A 15988-nucleotide genomic window follows, 5' to 3' on the forward strand; every position below is an offset into this window, starting at 1 on the left:
AATCCTCCCGAATAAAACTATATGAGTTATTAGTTAGATCAAAGGGAAAAGAACACCCGAAATGCACCCATTTTTGAAGATATCTTTCAATTTATTTCCAAAACTAAGGGCCCAGGAGGAAATCTGACTATTCCACGAGATGCAGCAGACATTTTTCCTTCGGAATGCATCAACAGAAGTGGTAAGACACGTTTTGTTTTCAATACAGAAGCGAAATAGTTTGGCAAAACGTGCGCCGTCGACAGTGGTAGTCAAAGGCGGCGCGCGATCCACTGCCGCTCGGCGTAACACAATCGCTTAACGCGCGTGACTACCACTGTTGGCGCCGCACGTTTTGCCAAACTATTTCGCTTCTGTATTTAAAACAAAACGTGACTTACTACTTCTGTTGATGCTTCCCGAAGGAAAAATGTCTGCTGCATCCTGTGGAGTATTCAGATTTTCTTCTAGACCCTTAGTTTTGGAAATAAATTGAAAAATATCTTCAAAAATTGGTGCATTTTGGGTGTCCTTTCCCCTTTAATTGTTGTTTAAACATATTTAAATGTTCGTAATGCACCAATAACTTATAACGTTGTATTCAGGAGGGTTTGTAGAATAATTTGACGAGACAAGCAACCGAATAACTGTTATGTTTCGAAAATTTGCAGTTTTTTTAAAAATCGAATTTTTCAAAAACTGATGGTGATGGGGACAAACGGTTTGCGGATTCATTTTCAGCGTACAGAAGCCTATAAAAAACAGCTATTGAATGTTACAAGTCCAGATGGCTGTCGAACTGTGTAATTCCTATTATTTATCCATACGTGATATTTGAAAACAGCTATGTTAAAGAAAGAGAATATAAATATGTAGAGAGAGTTATGTCAGATTGGTCCCCTGAATAATTCCGATAATTTGGGAAGTAGATGTTTGGGAAGAAATGTTTGAATATTATTTCTTCGAGATCCATAACTTAATATTTCCATACGCAGATAAAAGAAATTGAGTTGCATGTAGAAGAAAAATATGATTACCTTAAAATATCCTTTCCAATTGATCATAAAAAAGCGCTGTTGTATAATTCCCTATTGAACACAGTGGCGCACTCAGAATTTAATCTTGGGGGAGCCGATTTCAGCGAATAAAAATATTTTTAATGTAAATTCAATAAAATTCATTAGGTGATTATAAAAATTTATTTAAAAAATAAAATCCAGTTTTCCTTTCTTTTTACGAAGCCCCTTATTTGGGGGGTGCTAGGGTTCCTACTAGAGATCCCTATTTCACGTGTATTTAAATACGTGTATTTATAAATACACGTATATTAACGTATCCGTATTTTGATTCGTCTGATTTTTAATATCTATAGATATCCCAGAACCCTGGGGGATTGCGAAATTCATAAAAGAATTAATGTATTTAAATATATTTACTAGAATAATATGCGGAAAGTATGGTTTTACAAATTTTCAGATTGTAACTAATAACAGAATTATAAAATTAACAAGATTTATTTAATCGATTACCTATTTTGATACAAAAATTAAGGCATTACTGGTAATAAGCGAGCTTCTTTTTAGACGCAACGATAATCCTTAAAATTGAGAAACATCACTCGGTTTTATTACACTTATTGCTTAAGTGACCGCCATTGCCCATTCTCCCGTAGTTAATGCCCAATTCTGATGAAAATACACAAATACGTTGATACACGTGTATTTAAATACACGTGAAATAGTGCACGGGTACCCGTGTACTAAAAGCTACACGGATCGAGGTACGGATATATGTAATACACGTGTACCCGTGTACACGTGTCTTTTTACTACACGTACCATACCATGGTCTCTAGTTCCTAGGACCCTCTGGTTGCGCCACTGATTGAATATCAGACAATTCTTACAAACTTCAAATATTTCTTTCAAGGATATCTAAATTATTCTGATAACCGATGGTAAGCGACACACCTTATACACACGGTGATTGCGGTAAAAGGATCCACTCTTACATTTTTTATGACTCTCGGTTAATCGATCATCGCATAAAGGCAACGACCAATGCTGTTCAACAGCGTAACATCGAACACAACTAACTATGTAAATTGATACTGACAATCAGTGCAACGACGAAACACCAATGTAACCCATCTAGAGGATATGACAGTACAGTTTCCGCGAACCGTTCAAAACAACGTGGCACAACGACTGGCGAAGAGAAGAAAGGAGATACAGGAACACTGAGAACACCTTGTAAGACGTACAAAACACTGAAACAGGTTAGAGAAGCAGAAATGATCGGCGAAGCTGCAAGTAAATACAAGAAGTGGCAACACTGTCGTGCAATGAGAAGAATAGTGGAGGACCATTTTTCTTGGCGCGGCAGTCGCGTCCTCTTCTTTCTGGCTTATCTATGTCTGCGGCCCCTCGTTTTTTCACTTCAACATCGAACACCGTCGTTTGGAAAGCATTGTGCGCACAATCCGCTCAAAAGCGAATTCCTCCTAGGAGGAATCGTATAGGAAGGTGAAGTTCGGTGTGTGTGATCGGCGTGCTATTTCCCACGAAACACATTCGCTACAATTGACACTTCGATTCACTACTCCAAGCGTCTAACGTTTAAGATATTAAAAACCGATAAAATTTTGTACTAATTGAAATTGAATCGGTCCTAATTGAAAAGCTGTCAGTGCGATTTTAAACACTGCTTCAGAGATTAATAAAAAAATATGCAAATTAATAGCAGGGAAGTCTAGTGGAAATTCCTTTCCGTCGCAAGCGAGACGTTGCGAGTCTCATTGCAGCGAAAGTGTCGCGCGCAGGATACATGTATCTCGCGGAAGCATGTCAGAAAAATGCGCCGACGAGGTATTGTGCGTTCGAAGGAGAAGGCCAAAGGCGGCATCGGCGGGGGCGAGAAGGAAGGGGGGATGCTGGGAAACCCTAACCGAGACAAGGAAGAGAAAACGCTGTCGCGGTAAACTTCCCATTATCCTACGGTGTAACAACGGATCGCCGGCAGGCGTAGCGGCAAAGTAATTAAAACTTTCGTTTTATTTGCATTATCTCATTGTTAGGCGTCGTATATTCTAATAATGGCGAGTTGTTAATTGCAATTAAGCGTTGGCTCGGCTCACCCTCCCCTATCCTCCTTTCCAGCCGCGTTTTTATTCATCATCGCTTGCTCCAGTCCTCGTCTTTTCGTTCACAAAGGTAGCGCCGAAGCCAGCGTCCAACACGGGTTCCATCCCTTACCCGCCTCTCGCGCGGCAACGTCGATTCCGATTAATCTTACACTTTCGACTCGAGCCAATCGATTTAATTAATAGTAGGCACCTCCTGCTCGCCAGCGCAGACAAATCTGATTGAACGCTGAGACTGTACGGGGGTGGGGGTGGAGCGACAGGCTCGATGCGGATTCCCAGCGCGAAGCGTTGGATGTTCATTCTTTCGTTAACGCGGCAGTAATTAACGGAGGGAATACGATGCGAGAGAAGAGGCACGCGGCTGTGCCGGTTTCACAGCGGTGAAACCCGGTATTATTCGCGATATTGGAAAGGTAACATATCGTAGTTACATGAAAATTCATCAACAGTTGTAGGTCATCCCTCCTTTTTACAGGTATGATTAAACTAAAAAAAAAGACTGCGACCGTAGCTGGTCGAATTAAAAAAGACCCGTCGACCGTGCCGAGCGCGCCGGCAAAAGGAATTGGAATTTTTCTCCCCGCCCGTTTACTATTTCGCCCTTCAGTTAATTGCCGCAGAGAAATCGCAGTTTCTTTCATGTCGCTCTATGAAAAAAAGGCCTGTCTTGATTAGAGGAATATTTCGGCGTAACGAACTTTCCACGCAGCATACGCACGCACACACGCACACACACAGTTTTCTTGTAATTGAACGGAACACATTTGCGGCGCAACGACGAGGGATAATACATGTCTGGACGTTTGGGACTTGGATGTACACAATCTCGGGACTACAACTGTTCGTGTTTACAGTCAACAGTTAGACGTTGATGAGTGTATTGTACTTACCTTCCCTCTGCGTGGGTGCCACGGCCGCGGTCATCGGCTGAGGAATAGCCTGAGGAAACTGGCTGTAGACGGCGGGATAAGCTGCGACAATAACAAATAACAGATACATCATGATGTGTCCACATCTATACACGGAGTGCATGCTGCTCTTTTCATATCGTCCCTATCTTGCTTCCGTTAAGTAGAGCTTCTCATGGGCATCGGTGTTCTTTTTTTCTGAACCGAGACAATCCTATCCACGGAAACAATGTCACCTGCACCGCTGTCCAAGTCCTTGAGTAAACGGAACTTCATCCAGCGTATGCCAACTACTGTGCGTCCTAACGTCGTTACCAAATATCTGCCAATAGAAGCTCAAGGGGAATTTTCTCAGCGGAGGTTTAAAGAGCGACCCAAGAAATAGCCCCCTTTTGGGTGCCACGATTTTGGAACTGAAGTGTCTGCCAAATGATAGCTTATGACGAGACATCAATCACTCGAAATTTTCAAGGTGAGGTGAAAGAAGTGAAAATTCATTAATGCCTCAGCCCATACGCTTCGATGTAGGGGAGACCGGGGTAAAGTGAACCTCGGGGTAAAATGAGCTTCCTTAATTTGTTCTTTAACGAAAGAATAAATTTACAAATTTTGGGGACGTAATAAATGTATGTAATATAAGAATGATAATTATGCACATTTGGATATCGAAAAATGTAAATTCATTTAAAAAATTAGAAATTAATTTTTAGAGACTTCCGATTGGTTTTCTTTAACATTTAGCTTTTCGGATAAATGAGTCATGAATGTGTTATTTTAACCCTAATTTTTTTCTACGTGTTTAAAACAAGCTTATAAACATACAGGTACAGGCGTTTGCCAAAACATTAATCCTAACATTATTAAATAATTAATTTTCCACTGAGTAAATATTCGGGGTAAAGTGACCGGAGTAAACTGAGCTGCAAATGGCTGCTAAGAACCGATGCGCAAGTGATGTGCGCAATATCCTAACCTGTCAGCTGGCTAGAAAACCACGCGGCGTGGTGGAACAGAAACTAACCCCAAAAAATGAAAAATCTGTCACAGTTTTTGACAACCACGGTGCAAAAAAGCCAGAAGCTGCCGTGCTAAACATGTCATTCCAACGCAAGGGGTTAATATTTACCTATATCCTTAATTAAAGTTCTTATTTTGTTGCATCTCACTTTACCCCGGATAGGAGTTTATTTTACCCCCCATATATGGGGTAAAGTGATACCACTTGCATCATTTCTTTCAAGTTGAATTTTAATATACTCTAAGTTTATTTTAAGTATTGCTATTCGTAATTTATCAACAGTAATGTTTAAATTATATTATAAACCTATTTCCACGCATTTTTATTAACCCTTAACTGGTATCCTGGGGTCAGTTATGACCCCAAGCACGCAAGGTTCGCTGCAAAATATTTGGTTGTCCAAGTTTGTAAACTGAATTTCTAATTAATTTGATCATAATAGTTTAACTTTCTACGTATCTATTATTTTATACATTACCTACGAACAAAATAGGTATTCATAGAGGTTCATCTAACGTCGACTTTACAAATTTCTGTGTCCTTTTTTATTTGGGGTCTGCCACGACCCCAAGATAACAGTTACGTTTGAAAAAACAGTATACCAGTTAAGGGTTAAAGGGGAAAAATTTTATTCCACTTCAAACTTTTTCGGGCTCACTTTACCCCGGTTTCCCCTACAAACTTTTATGTCATTCCGATAATTTAAACAATTATTTCCAGGGGTTTTGCTGACTGCTAATAACGAATTTGAACTTAAATCTCCAAAATTCCCGAAAAAAAAATCAAGAAATATAAATGTCTGTGTAGCAGGTGCGTTTTTAATATATCGTCCACAGTGTTGAATAGGCCATTTAATTTTTTTTCGCGAATTTTGAGTATCTAAGTTCAAATTCGTTATTAGCAGTCGGCAAAACCCCTGGAAATAATTGTTTAAATAATCGGAATGACATAAAACTCATCGAAGCGTATGGGCTGACGCGTTAACGAATTTTCACTTCTTCCACCTCTCATATCTCAGAAACTACTTGTCACCTCAACTTGAAAATTTCTCGGGATTGATGTCTCATCATAAGCTATCATTTGGCACAAAATTCAGTTCCAAAATCGTGGGACCAAAAAGGGTCTAAAAAGGGCCTCACATTGTGGCCACTCTTTCGTAACTTGGATTTCCTTTAACTCACTGGACAATTTATAATTGCTCCGAACGAGCGCAAGCTGTAACCGGAACGTCACACGATTCCCTTGGCAGAAGCAGAAAATGAAACTGCGGGGAGCAAACGGAATGCCACGTTTGTTCGACTTTCCTCGCACGCGATACTTTTATAAACGCAGCCCGTTCCGTCGAATTAACGAGAAGAGCTTTGCTCCGGCCGGCCGGCGAGCCGAAAGCAAACGAAAACCGAGTCGCCAGACCCGCGAATCCCTTCCCACCGAAGCTTCCCTAGCCTGCATTCGGCGCAGCAGTTCCCTCGGCAGGGATATTCGACTCTCAACGTTCTCGTCGTCCCGCGACTTTTAACATGATACTTTTGTAGCTGGCGACGCTCCTAGATATCGCCCGTGACCGTTTGCAATAACCGACACGCGATATTGCTGCAAAGTCGCGGCGACAAGCTGCGCTGCGCATTACGAGCGAGATACGCGCGCGTGACGATTGCTGGGAGCTGTGTATGTATTTGCGTAACAGAAGGACAGGCTCGAATCAAGATCACTGTAGAAGCGAGTACGTGCAAGCGCGCCGTGATAAAATCACGCGCGCCAAGTAACCCCGAGACCCCTCGCGAAGTGGGGGTGGTAATCGAGGAGCGCCGGCAAAGGGAATACGCGGGTATACTCGTCGCCGAGATGAAAAATCGAAACGCGATGAACGGCTATGAATTCACTTGGCGGGGTGGAATGTTTTAGGAACTCCCGATCGCCTGGACGCTCGAATGGAACGGCCACTGATAGATCGAAACAAACAGACGGACGCTTGATATCGCACGATATTGGAGGTAAGCAATTATAACGGCATTAATTACACCTTCGGCAAATATTTAAAACACGCGCGATTAATATTTGACCGTCACTGATAAACGCGCGAGGGACGATGGAGCGGCGAGGGGGATGAAGGGGCGCGCTCTCGCTCTCAGATTAGAAGAGGTACAATTTTCGCTTGGAAATTAATTATTTCCGTGCAAACATCACTTTAATATATTCCGATTAACGTTGCCAGGAGCTTTCGGACCGGCGCGAGGGGGTGGCTCGGCGTTTGACGTATGAAATAAATACGCCATCATACGGCGGTTACCGTTCGCTCGGATAGAAGGGCCCACGGTATTTCGGATTGCTTTTTTTTCCACTGGCTGATCTCCGCGGACTGTGTACACTGGAGTAAAATACACAGAAAAAGAATATCCTATTTTTGAGTCTTCGGCAAACACGGGAAACCAACGCGACCCAGGCGCGCGTACGTACCTGTGTATCTCAAATTTGATGAATTTCTACCAATTCCTGCGCGCTCTGAGACAGGAAGATACACACGCGGAGGCGGGGGTGGGGGGAGAAAATAGAGCGGCTCGGACGGGGGCGAAGGGGGAAGTGTAATAGGCAGCCCGAAAATATAGACGCGCACGCGTGCAAAAGCAATTATTATCGCAGAAAGTTTCCCCCGGGCCCCGGTGTTTTTGTAGTCGATAATGAGACACGGTTATCAAACTTGTGAAACGCAATTCGAATGCTCCGTTATTAATTTAAATCAGCGCGACGGAGAATTTATCAGAGCTGTGCGTTAATTGCTAACGGCGAGCGGTACGAATCATAGTTACGACGGGACGCTGATTATTTCTGAAACGGGATCGTCCATTTTGATGCTGGTTATTGGATTATAATTTCTGCCGCTGCGCCGCACTCAAGCCCTCGGCAGCCTAGCCGACTCCGCGCTCGGTCTGCTGTGTTTTATTCTTTTTTTTTTTTGCTTTTTTTCGTATTGATGATCATGCATGGTACACGACACGATTAAAACTTACAATATACAATAATGTACACGACGTATATCAAGGAACATCGAAGTACACTGCATAACACACCAGAAGCATTACCACACGTTAACGCGTCAGGTCTATGATACACAGAGTGTCGAAATAATGGGATATGCATCATGTAAATTCCGCGTGCAAAAGGAAATTCGTACGATCTTTTCTATTCTCGGATTTTAGACTCCGTCTTGGATAATTGACATCGCGTAAGACCAAAACCGTGTAAAGAAGAATATATAGTCTCGGGACAGGGGTTTCTAAAACGTTCTCCAAATCTTTGGTACATATTTTCTCTGCTCTTAAGGGGGAATACTATTTTCTGGGCTAAAAACGTAGCAAAATTTAGGAATTTTTTTTTAAGAATCTAGCATTTCGATTCATCTGAAATTTGGACCATGTTTTTATGCATCCTTGAAGAAGTTGCAGTTTTTTTGGATTCGTTTTTAATAACAAATATAGGAGCTGTGCGTCACGCCGCGCCAAACTCGTCGTCCGCTGGTTTGCGTGATATTTACCTTCCAGGTAATCTGAAACAGAAAAATGAAATAGCGTTTTACTTTGAACATGCGTAGCTTGAATTTGATGAACCAGATTACCGCTAAGTTCTGTACTTCTTTTGTTACGTAAGGAAATTGGCGCAAAATTGGATAGCAAACATTAAAGGTTCAGACTGTTCAGTTTAAAAACTCTCCACACTGCTGAATAATTTTTCTTTGTTTTTTGATGGTTCATAAATTTCAAGCTACATATGTATAAAATGAAACGCCGTTTAATTTTTCTGTTTCCGATTAGCTGGTAGATAAATATCACGCACACCAAGGGACGACGAATTTCGCGCGGCGTGATGGTTGATCATGCATAACTACTATATGTACGGTTAAAAATTAATAAAAAAAAATCTATAGCTTCTTCAAAGATGCATCAAAACATGGTCCAAATTTCAGGTGATTCGAATCGCTGGTTTCTTAAAAAAAAAATCCCAAATTTTGCTGTTTTTAGCCTAAGGAATAGGATTCCCCCTTAATGCTGCTCCATACACTAACAATAAGGCCACACATTCTTTTTAGTTTTATGGTTTGTAATATATGTGTGATGAAATCACATTAAACATCGTCACAAAATATTTTATTTTTCGTGATTTTGTATAGCAAGAAACAATATCACTGACATATTATTAATCTCTAATACTTGCACGCAATACATATGGTTCCTCCTTATTTTTCCAGAATGAACTGCACAGTAAAATGTACCACGGTAACAATTTGCTTAATCAATGATTTTCTGATTTTCGTTCACAAGCAATTAAACTTGAATAAAAACTAATTTTATTGAACTAATACTCCACTCACGATTTTACTTTAGCTTTCATGTTGCACGAACCACTCGTGGAGGATATTTCTCAGGTATTTTTTACCTTTACTATCAAAATACTACTTCACTAGTTCGCCAAGATTAGGAAATGTACAGTGAACGCATTCGTCTGAATTGTGCGACATTCATAAAAGTAAAACGAATAGGTACATAGTTTTAGCATATACTGTTAAGGCCAAAGAAAATATGCAACAACAGCTTCGAAAATGTATTAGAAGGATTAATCTCAGATGCTTTAACTGTGAAACGAGATAAAAAAAAAACTCCGCTTTCTTTTAGTAGATATCAAGAATTCAAGTTTCAGCTTACCCTATTATTTTAGGGCACACTGTATATGTTCAGGGTGGCGACGACGAGGCATATGTGTACCTGTACGTATGTATATGTGTGCCTGTATATAAATTAATATACATTTACATGTATATGTATATAAATGTACACATGCGACCATAGTTGCATGCAACAGCCAGAAACGCGACCAGCGAAATCGAATTTTTCAGAGTTAAGTGCTCGAGTGCTCGGATAAAAGCATATTATAATCGAACGTTTAGATTCAAGTGCTTTCGCGCCCTATGAATCGACTTCCTCTAAAATCGCTCTTCGAAGGTATGTATCAGTTTTTTTTTTCTTCAATAGTAATTTCATTCCTTTCACTTACTCGTCAATTGTTAAAAAACCTAAAAGGACACGTCTGACGACAAGAGGTATTACCATCCCGCGTACTTGCCACGGCACGATCGAACATTTTTGTCCGCCTGGTGAGAATGTACGGCTATTCGCGAGGAATCGAGGGCGTGGGTGATCGGGAAACAAGTAAACTCAGTCTACCTAATAACAACGTCGAATAATCTCTTAATCGAATGGCAACGTGATAATTCTGATTGAATTTCCCGGTCGAAACTCGTTGCAGAATCAAATGCGTCGTTCTTTGGAAACCGGCCTTGAGTTTCGCGCGATTATCGAAAAACCGCTCGCTAAAGTCCCGCGAAGACTCGCTGCAGATACGGGGGATCGGCGGAATCCTCGATAAAACGAAATGAAACGGTAAATGGAGAAGAAAAAACTTACCGACACCAGGGTAGGGTTGCATTCCTGGATACCCGGCGGCATGCTGAAGTGTCGCCTCCCCGTTGGGCAGCCCTTGTGCTGGAATGGACAGATGAAGGGCATCTACACTTCAGTAAGCTCAGCTCTTATCGGGAACAGACCTACGTCTAAGGCCCCTGTCGCAATACGTACTGACCAATCGATAACGCGAGGTACCTATCGTATGCCTACCCTTAGATCCCCGGCCAGTTCAAACTGATCTCACAGATACCTGCCAGGAAAAACCAGGCAATTCTACGAATACTCCAATAGAAGTTCTCGACTTTCATAAGCACTTGGCAGGAATAATTCTGGTTGTATCTTTCACCCCGATGAAAGTTAATTTCTGATATAGGAATTAATTTGTAAAATTTGGATATAAATCGCAACCCCCCAAGGATTTCATCTGTTCTACGAACTCTTCAAACTCTGTTTAATATTTCAATCGAAACGCAACTAGGCCAGGTGTAGAATAATACAGTGCAACTGCTATTCCAGCTTTAGAAACATATCAAAAGCTTCAATAGAATTTAAATTCCTTAGCTTGGCATTATCGCGAATCTCCTGCAAACAGATGTTAAGAATATCACTTAGCGCGAGGGAGATTATTTGCGAGCACATTTATACAATCAGCGAGTAAGCAAATTGTCCTCGCCGTTTGCATTTGCGTCTGAAGAGCTTGAAGCTTTCGGGAGACTCGACGCGGCCCCTGTAATGTCGACAGTGTAGTGTCGGGGTTGCGTTGCACAGGTTTCGGGGCGAGGTTAGTTGCTTATCGTCGGAAATGCGGAATAATAAAGTCCGCCGTCGATTGGCCGAGCATTGCGCAGGGGCGGCACACTGCGCCTGAGTTGATACTCACGTCCCGCGTAGGTCTGCGGTATCCCGTTGGTGTAGACACCTGGATCCGAACCTGCCGGCTGACCGTTCGGTGTTTGTGCAGCCATGTTGAAATTGGGCATCGTTGGCGACGGTAACGACGGTATCGCCCCGTTAACCGGCTGCCCTGTACCAGTACCTACGAGCAAACCTGATCAGTACACACCGATTACCCTCTTGCTCTTACAACACCGACCTCAGTCACCCCTCTAGCAGCGCGCGCGGCAACGGATCTAGAATGCTCGCGACGTCTGTCTAACGTTTAGCTAGTTGCCCTCTGTACATCCTGTTAATCGATTTACGGTATATACCGTGTAATTGGTAAGACGTCAGAGCGGGTTTGCGGATGATCCGTATGCCTCGCGTCACATTTCAGGGGTCCGTATGATCTGCGGATTGCCCGGATGTTGATCGGGTCTTAGAACTAATAACGACTCGCAGCGGCCGAATTTGCGCCACGAATTAATCATTCGCACACGCTTGGGATTCAATTCATTGGCCTCGCGCTGGTCCATAGTGGACTGGACGTGACGATTTAAATCGAAGGCCACGGTACTTCGCCTGTTCCACTGACAATTGTTTTGATTAGCGCGCAGGTGTCCTATGGTGGATGCATATTCTGTAATAGATACAGCTTCGATTGTACGCGTTGGGGTGTTGTTTGTACAGGGAGGACAAGAAGCTTCCCCGTCGATCGGATTTTGCTGGGTCCGGATTCGAAACCTGGATTTTTCGCTTGTTAGGGAACAGCTTTGGCCAATTAAGCTGTATAGACTGTCGACGAATGCTTTCTCCCCAATTGTAAGCCCTGTATGTATTTAGAATGGCTGTCGCCTGTGCTTCGGAGGGTTGTTAAGTGTTTCCTGTATGGTTTGAGCTCGCGCGAGACTCGACGGTTGATTTACAACAAAAATTATTAGGTATTGGAGATATCTTGTTGCTTATTTTTGAATTGATATACAAACTTGATTTTCTCATGGAGAAGTATTTATTTGGTTTCATATGAAATACTGAAACGCGGAAATTCATTGTCACACGTAACTTCATCGCTGGAAAATATTGGTTGTCTTTTTTATTTTCCTTAATACTTTGCAACCTGAAGAAAGAAATGTCATACGCATACCAGGTTGTTACGTTATCTTCTGCGTCACGTATTTCATATCCTATTACGTTACGTTTTTATTTTCTAATTATAGTTTTTTTTCGCGTTTACAGCGCACAAAAGAATGTAAGTAGAAATAACTGAAAATATTCTTGAAATACTGTCTGTTATATTATAATATATTTTATAATAAGGAAACACTAATATTATACATATACAGGGTGGAAAACTTAGTTCGATCACCTTAATTATTTTCATTACTAACAATAAGCAGTGGACAAATTCAAATCATTATTTTTTAAATATTTTGGCATAGAGGGTCTTACAGGATGGCTATAGTATATTTTTGTTTTAGGTATTTTTTTCTAAGTTCATGGTCCTATTTAGTTTGTCAAAGGTGCCGGTGATTATGAATTTGGAGTAAGTCGTGTATTTTTCCATTATTGAACAAAATGTTTCACAACATATATTGCCTCCTAATGTCAAACTTATCTATCATTGTAAAATTTAATGAGTAACTTGTACGAAAATATGTCTCGTAAATCTTTGAATGTCTCACCAAATTCAAAAAGTGCTCAAAAATATAGTTTGTCGATCTTCACAACTTAATAAATTCAAACCTATCTTCGAGCGAAAGCAATTTTTATTTTCAGATACGTTGCCACTAACAACTTTACCATTCTAGGAAATGTCTTTACCATATTTCTCCTATTTGTTGTCATATTTTCAGCATAATTAAAAGTATATTTCGCGTTTTCTTGATTTTCCTCGTTTCTTGCTCCACGTCGAAAGTTAATACACGATACAAAATATGTAATTATTTCCTTTCTCACAAATTACTTACAGAGATCAAATCAATTACACCACTATCGAAATGAGCGTGCAACTGACGCGGCTCATTATGAAACTGACACTATCATCGGCTTACGATGATTGCTTATTTGACGGCTATTTTGCAACAGTTCTTTCATAATATTGAAATATAAATCAATGTAACATAAAATAAGAGAAATCTCAATTCTTTTTATTTTTTTACTTACACCACTGTCATAATCACCGGCACAAATATGACTCATAATTTGTTCCGCCTATCTTTTAGCAGGCAGAGAGGCAAACTCGACAAGCTGCGCAACATACTTTTTTTTTATCACGAGAACTGAAGATATGGTGGAAAAACGTATTTTAGAGGACAAATGTTTAGAATCTTACCTACTCAGAAATTCAACATGCCATTAGCATCGTGATTTAATGCTGAGCATGTAACTACAATTCCTAACATCTTTGTAAATATTTCCCTTCAACGTACTGCGTAAAAAAAATCATGGAGAGTGAGGTCAGGAGGCCAATTTGCACTGCCGTAAATTAAGAGCATTTTACTCCTTTCCTCGCTACTATAATAACTCATGATTGTAACTATGCCTCTGAAAGATCGCAAATGCACTGACTTATGTCTTCTAGAGCTATCAGTACAATGGATATAAAACATTTTAACGTTTATAAACGTCACGTAAAAGGTTGGACCAATTTGGCCGCACAAAACCACGTTTATGTGTGGCATTGCAGGATTCTTTTAAAATATATTTTTCCACCATGTCTTTAGTTGTAATGATAACAAAATTGTTGCAGTATTCACAAAATTTGTCCAGCTAAAAGATAGGCGGAAAAAAGATCATAGTGTCCTATTTAAAAAACTAAAAGTGGACGTTGGAAACTTCGAAAAAAATGACTCAAAAAATGTACTGTAGTCAGTTCGTAGGCCCCTCTAAACCAAGGTATATAAAGAAAAATAATTTGAATTTGTTGAATAGTAAGGGAAATAATTAAAGTGATCGAGTTATGTTGTCCATCCTATATATTGTATGATTACCTATGCGCTGAAGATCATACAAATTGCATGAATACAAAATTTGATTTATCTTCTTGAAGGAAACAAATGATTTGGTAAATGCAGACAAAGATACGACACAACAACTAATAATTTTTGTTCGACAAAACTTTTGGAACACCCGGCGCTTCGTTGACATTCATTTGTTTGCAATTCACAATAATTTGGTACAGTAGAACTCCATTTATCCGAACCCATCGGGGGACAAACTGTTTATATAAGGAAAATGTCCCAATACCTGGACATTTAAGGTACGGCGGAAACACGTTTGAGAATTTTGCAGTTATATAAGTCGATTTATATAAAAACGATTTTGCAATTACATGGGGCACCGCGTTTACTTTATCATTAAAAAAAACCAACATGATATTGGATTGAATAATTTTGTAAAATATTGAAAATTCATAGTCCTTCCAATGGCCCAATACCTGGACAGCTTAATTAGTAGTTATGTCTCGTTGTCCCGATTTTACTGACCCATTACCTGGACACATGAAACATCAGCAATATAGAAGTTTTCTAGGGAAATTAAATAAAAAAAACAACACAATAGTTTTTTCTATTGGCATATTTTTTCCGTATAAGTAATTCATTCAAATTAGTAAAGAAACTTGAGTAAAAACAATCTATTATTGAATGATTAATTTTAAGGCTATGTGTATTCGCGTGTGACACGCGAATTTTACACATGAATTGAATATTATCATTAAAACAAGACAACAAGAATACAAAGTAATAATTGCTAAGGTGTTAAATAATGATTTTAATATTGTGTCAACAATAACTCGTACTTATTTCACAGTTTGCACACATGGTCAGGTTCAGGGCCGTTCTGGGATTTTACTGTACCAGTAGATAGACACGCGAATAAAAACTATATAATAAGAACTTTAATTTTAATCTTCCAATGAAAAAATAATACTACAAGGTACCATTTTACTAAAAATGTATTAGTTGTAGCAATATACTAAACATTATTAATAATATTCGCTTAAGAAAAAGTGGAGACTGTTTAGCAAATCAGATAAGAGCAATACTAAAATGGTGTAAACTGGAGAGTTCAAGAAAATTTATTTTTATTACGAGTGTTACAAGTTTACTAAAAAAAAAACATGTACATGAATATATTTTATTAAATATTTGAATAATTGAATAAAATAATTATTTTATGGATAAAGCGAATATTAAATGTAAGATCATTATTATTTGCACTAGTGTCCAGGTACTGGGACGTGTCCAGGTATTGGGACATTTACCTTAACTTGATCGTTTGAATAATAGAAGTTCACTGATTCTTTCTTCCATCACATGCTCGAATACACTATCTTTTGTTTTACTGGTCGGATACAAGGAGACATTTATATGTATTCGGTGCAACGCTACAAGTTCGTATAAGTACTATATGTAAGTGGTACGCCGCAGGCAGGGGTGGATTTGGGATTTTCGGGAGGGGGGGGGGGGCGCAGGGGCGAATCCAAGATTTTCTTGAGGAGGAGAGGCGTAAGTCTGAGAAATAAACCAGTGACCTTCCCGATAACATTTTCCTGCTAAATGAAAAAGTGTTGTTTTTTATCAATTAAGCATATTTTCTCTCATAT

The 15988-nt window shown here is 39.9% G+C and overlaps 1 protein-coding gene across 15 annotated transcripts in view; it reads right to left on the reverse strand.

The window, feature by feature from the left end:
* The window catches only part of Bru3 (CUGBP Elav-like family member bruno 3), a 516822-nt gene that overhangs the window by 19687 nt on the left and 481147 nt on the right, over window positions 1–15988 (reverse strand). For 10 of the 15 annotated variants that reach the window (XM_076821684.1, XM_076821678.1, XM_076821681.1 and 7 more), the window contains 3 exons: window positions 11387–11554; window positions 10507–10608; window positions 4015–4095 (listed from right to left, as the gene is read on the reverse strand). In XM_076821684.1, the coding sequence (XP_076677799.1) occupies window positions 4015–4095; window positions 10507–10608; window positions 11387–11554 (351 nt within the window). The remainder of the gene's footprint in view (window positions 1–4014; window positions 4096–10506; window positions 10609–11386; window positions 11555–15988) is intronic. The other 5 variants (XM_076821671.1, XM_076821677.1, XM_076821675.1 and 2 more) reach the window with 3 other exon arrangements.

Source organism: Andrena cerasifolii, chromosome 10 (assembly GCF_050908995.1).
Source record: "Andrena cerasifolii isolate SP2316 chromosome 10, iyAndCera1_principal, whole genome shotgun sequence".
Classification (NCBI taxonomy): domain Eukaryota; kingdom Metazoa; phylum Arthropoda; class Insecta; order Hymenoptera; family Andrenidae; genus Andrena; species Andrena cerasifolii.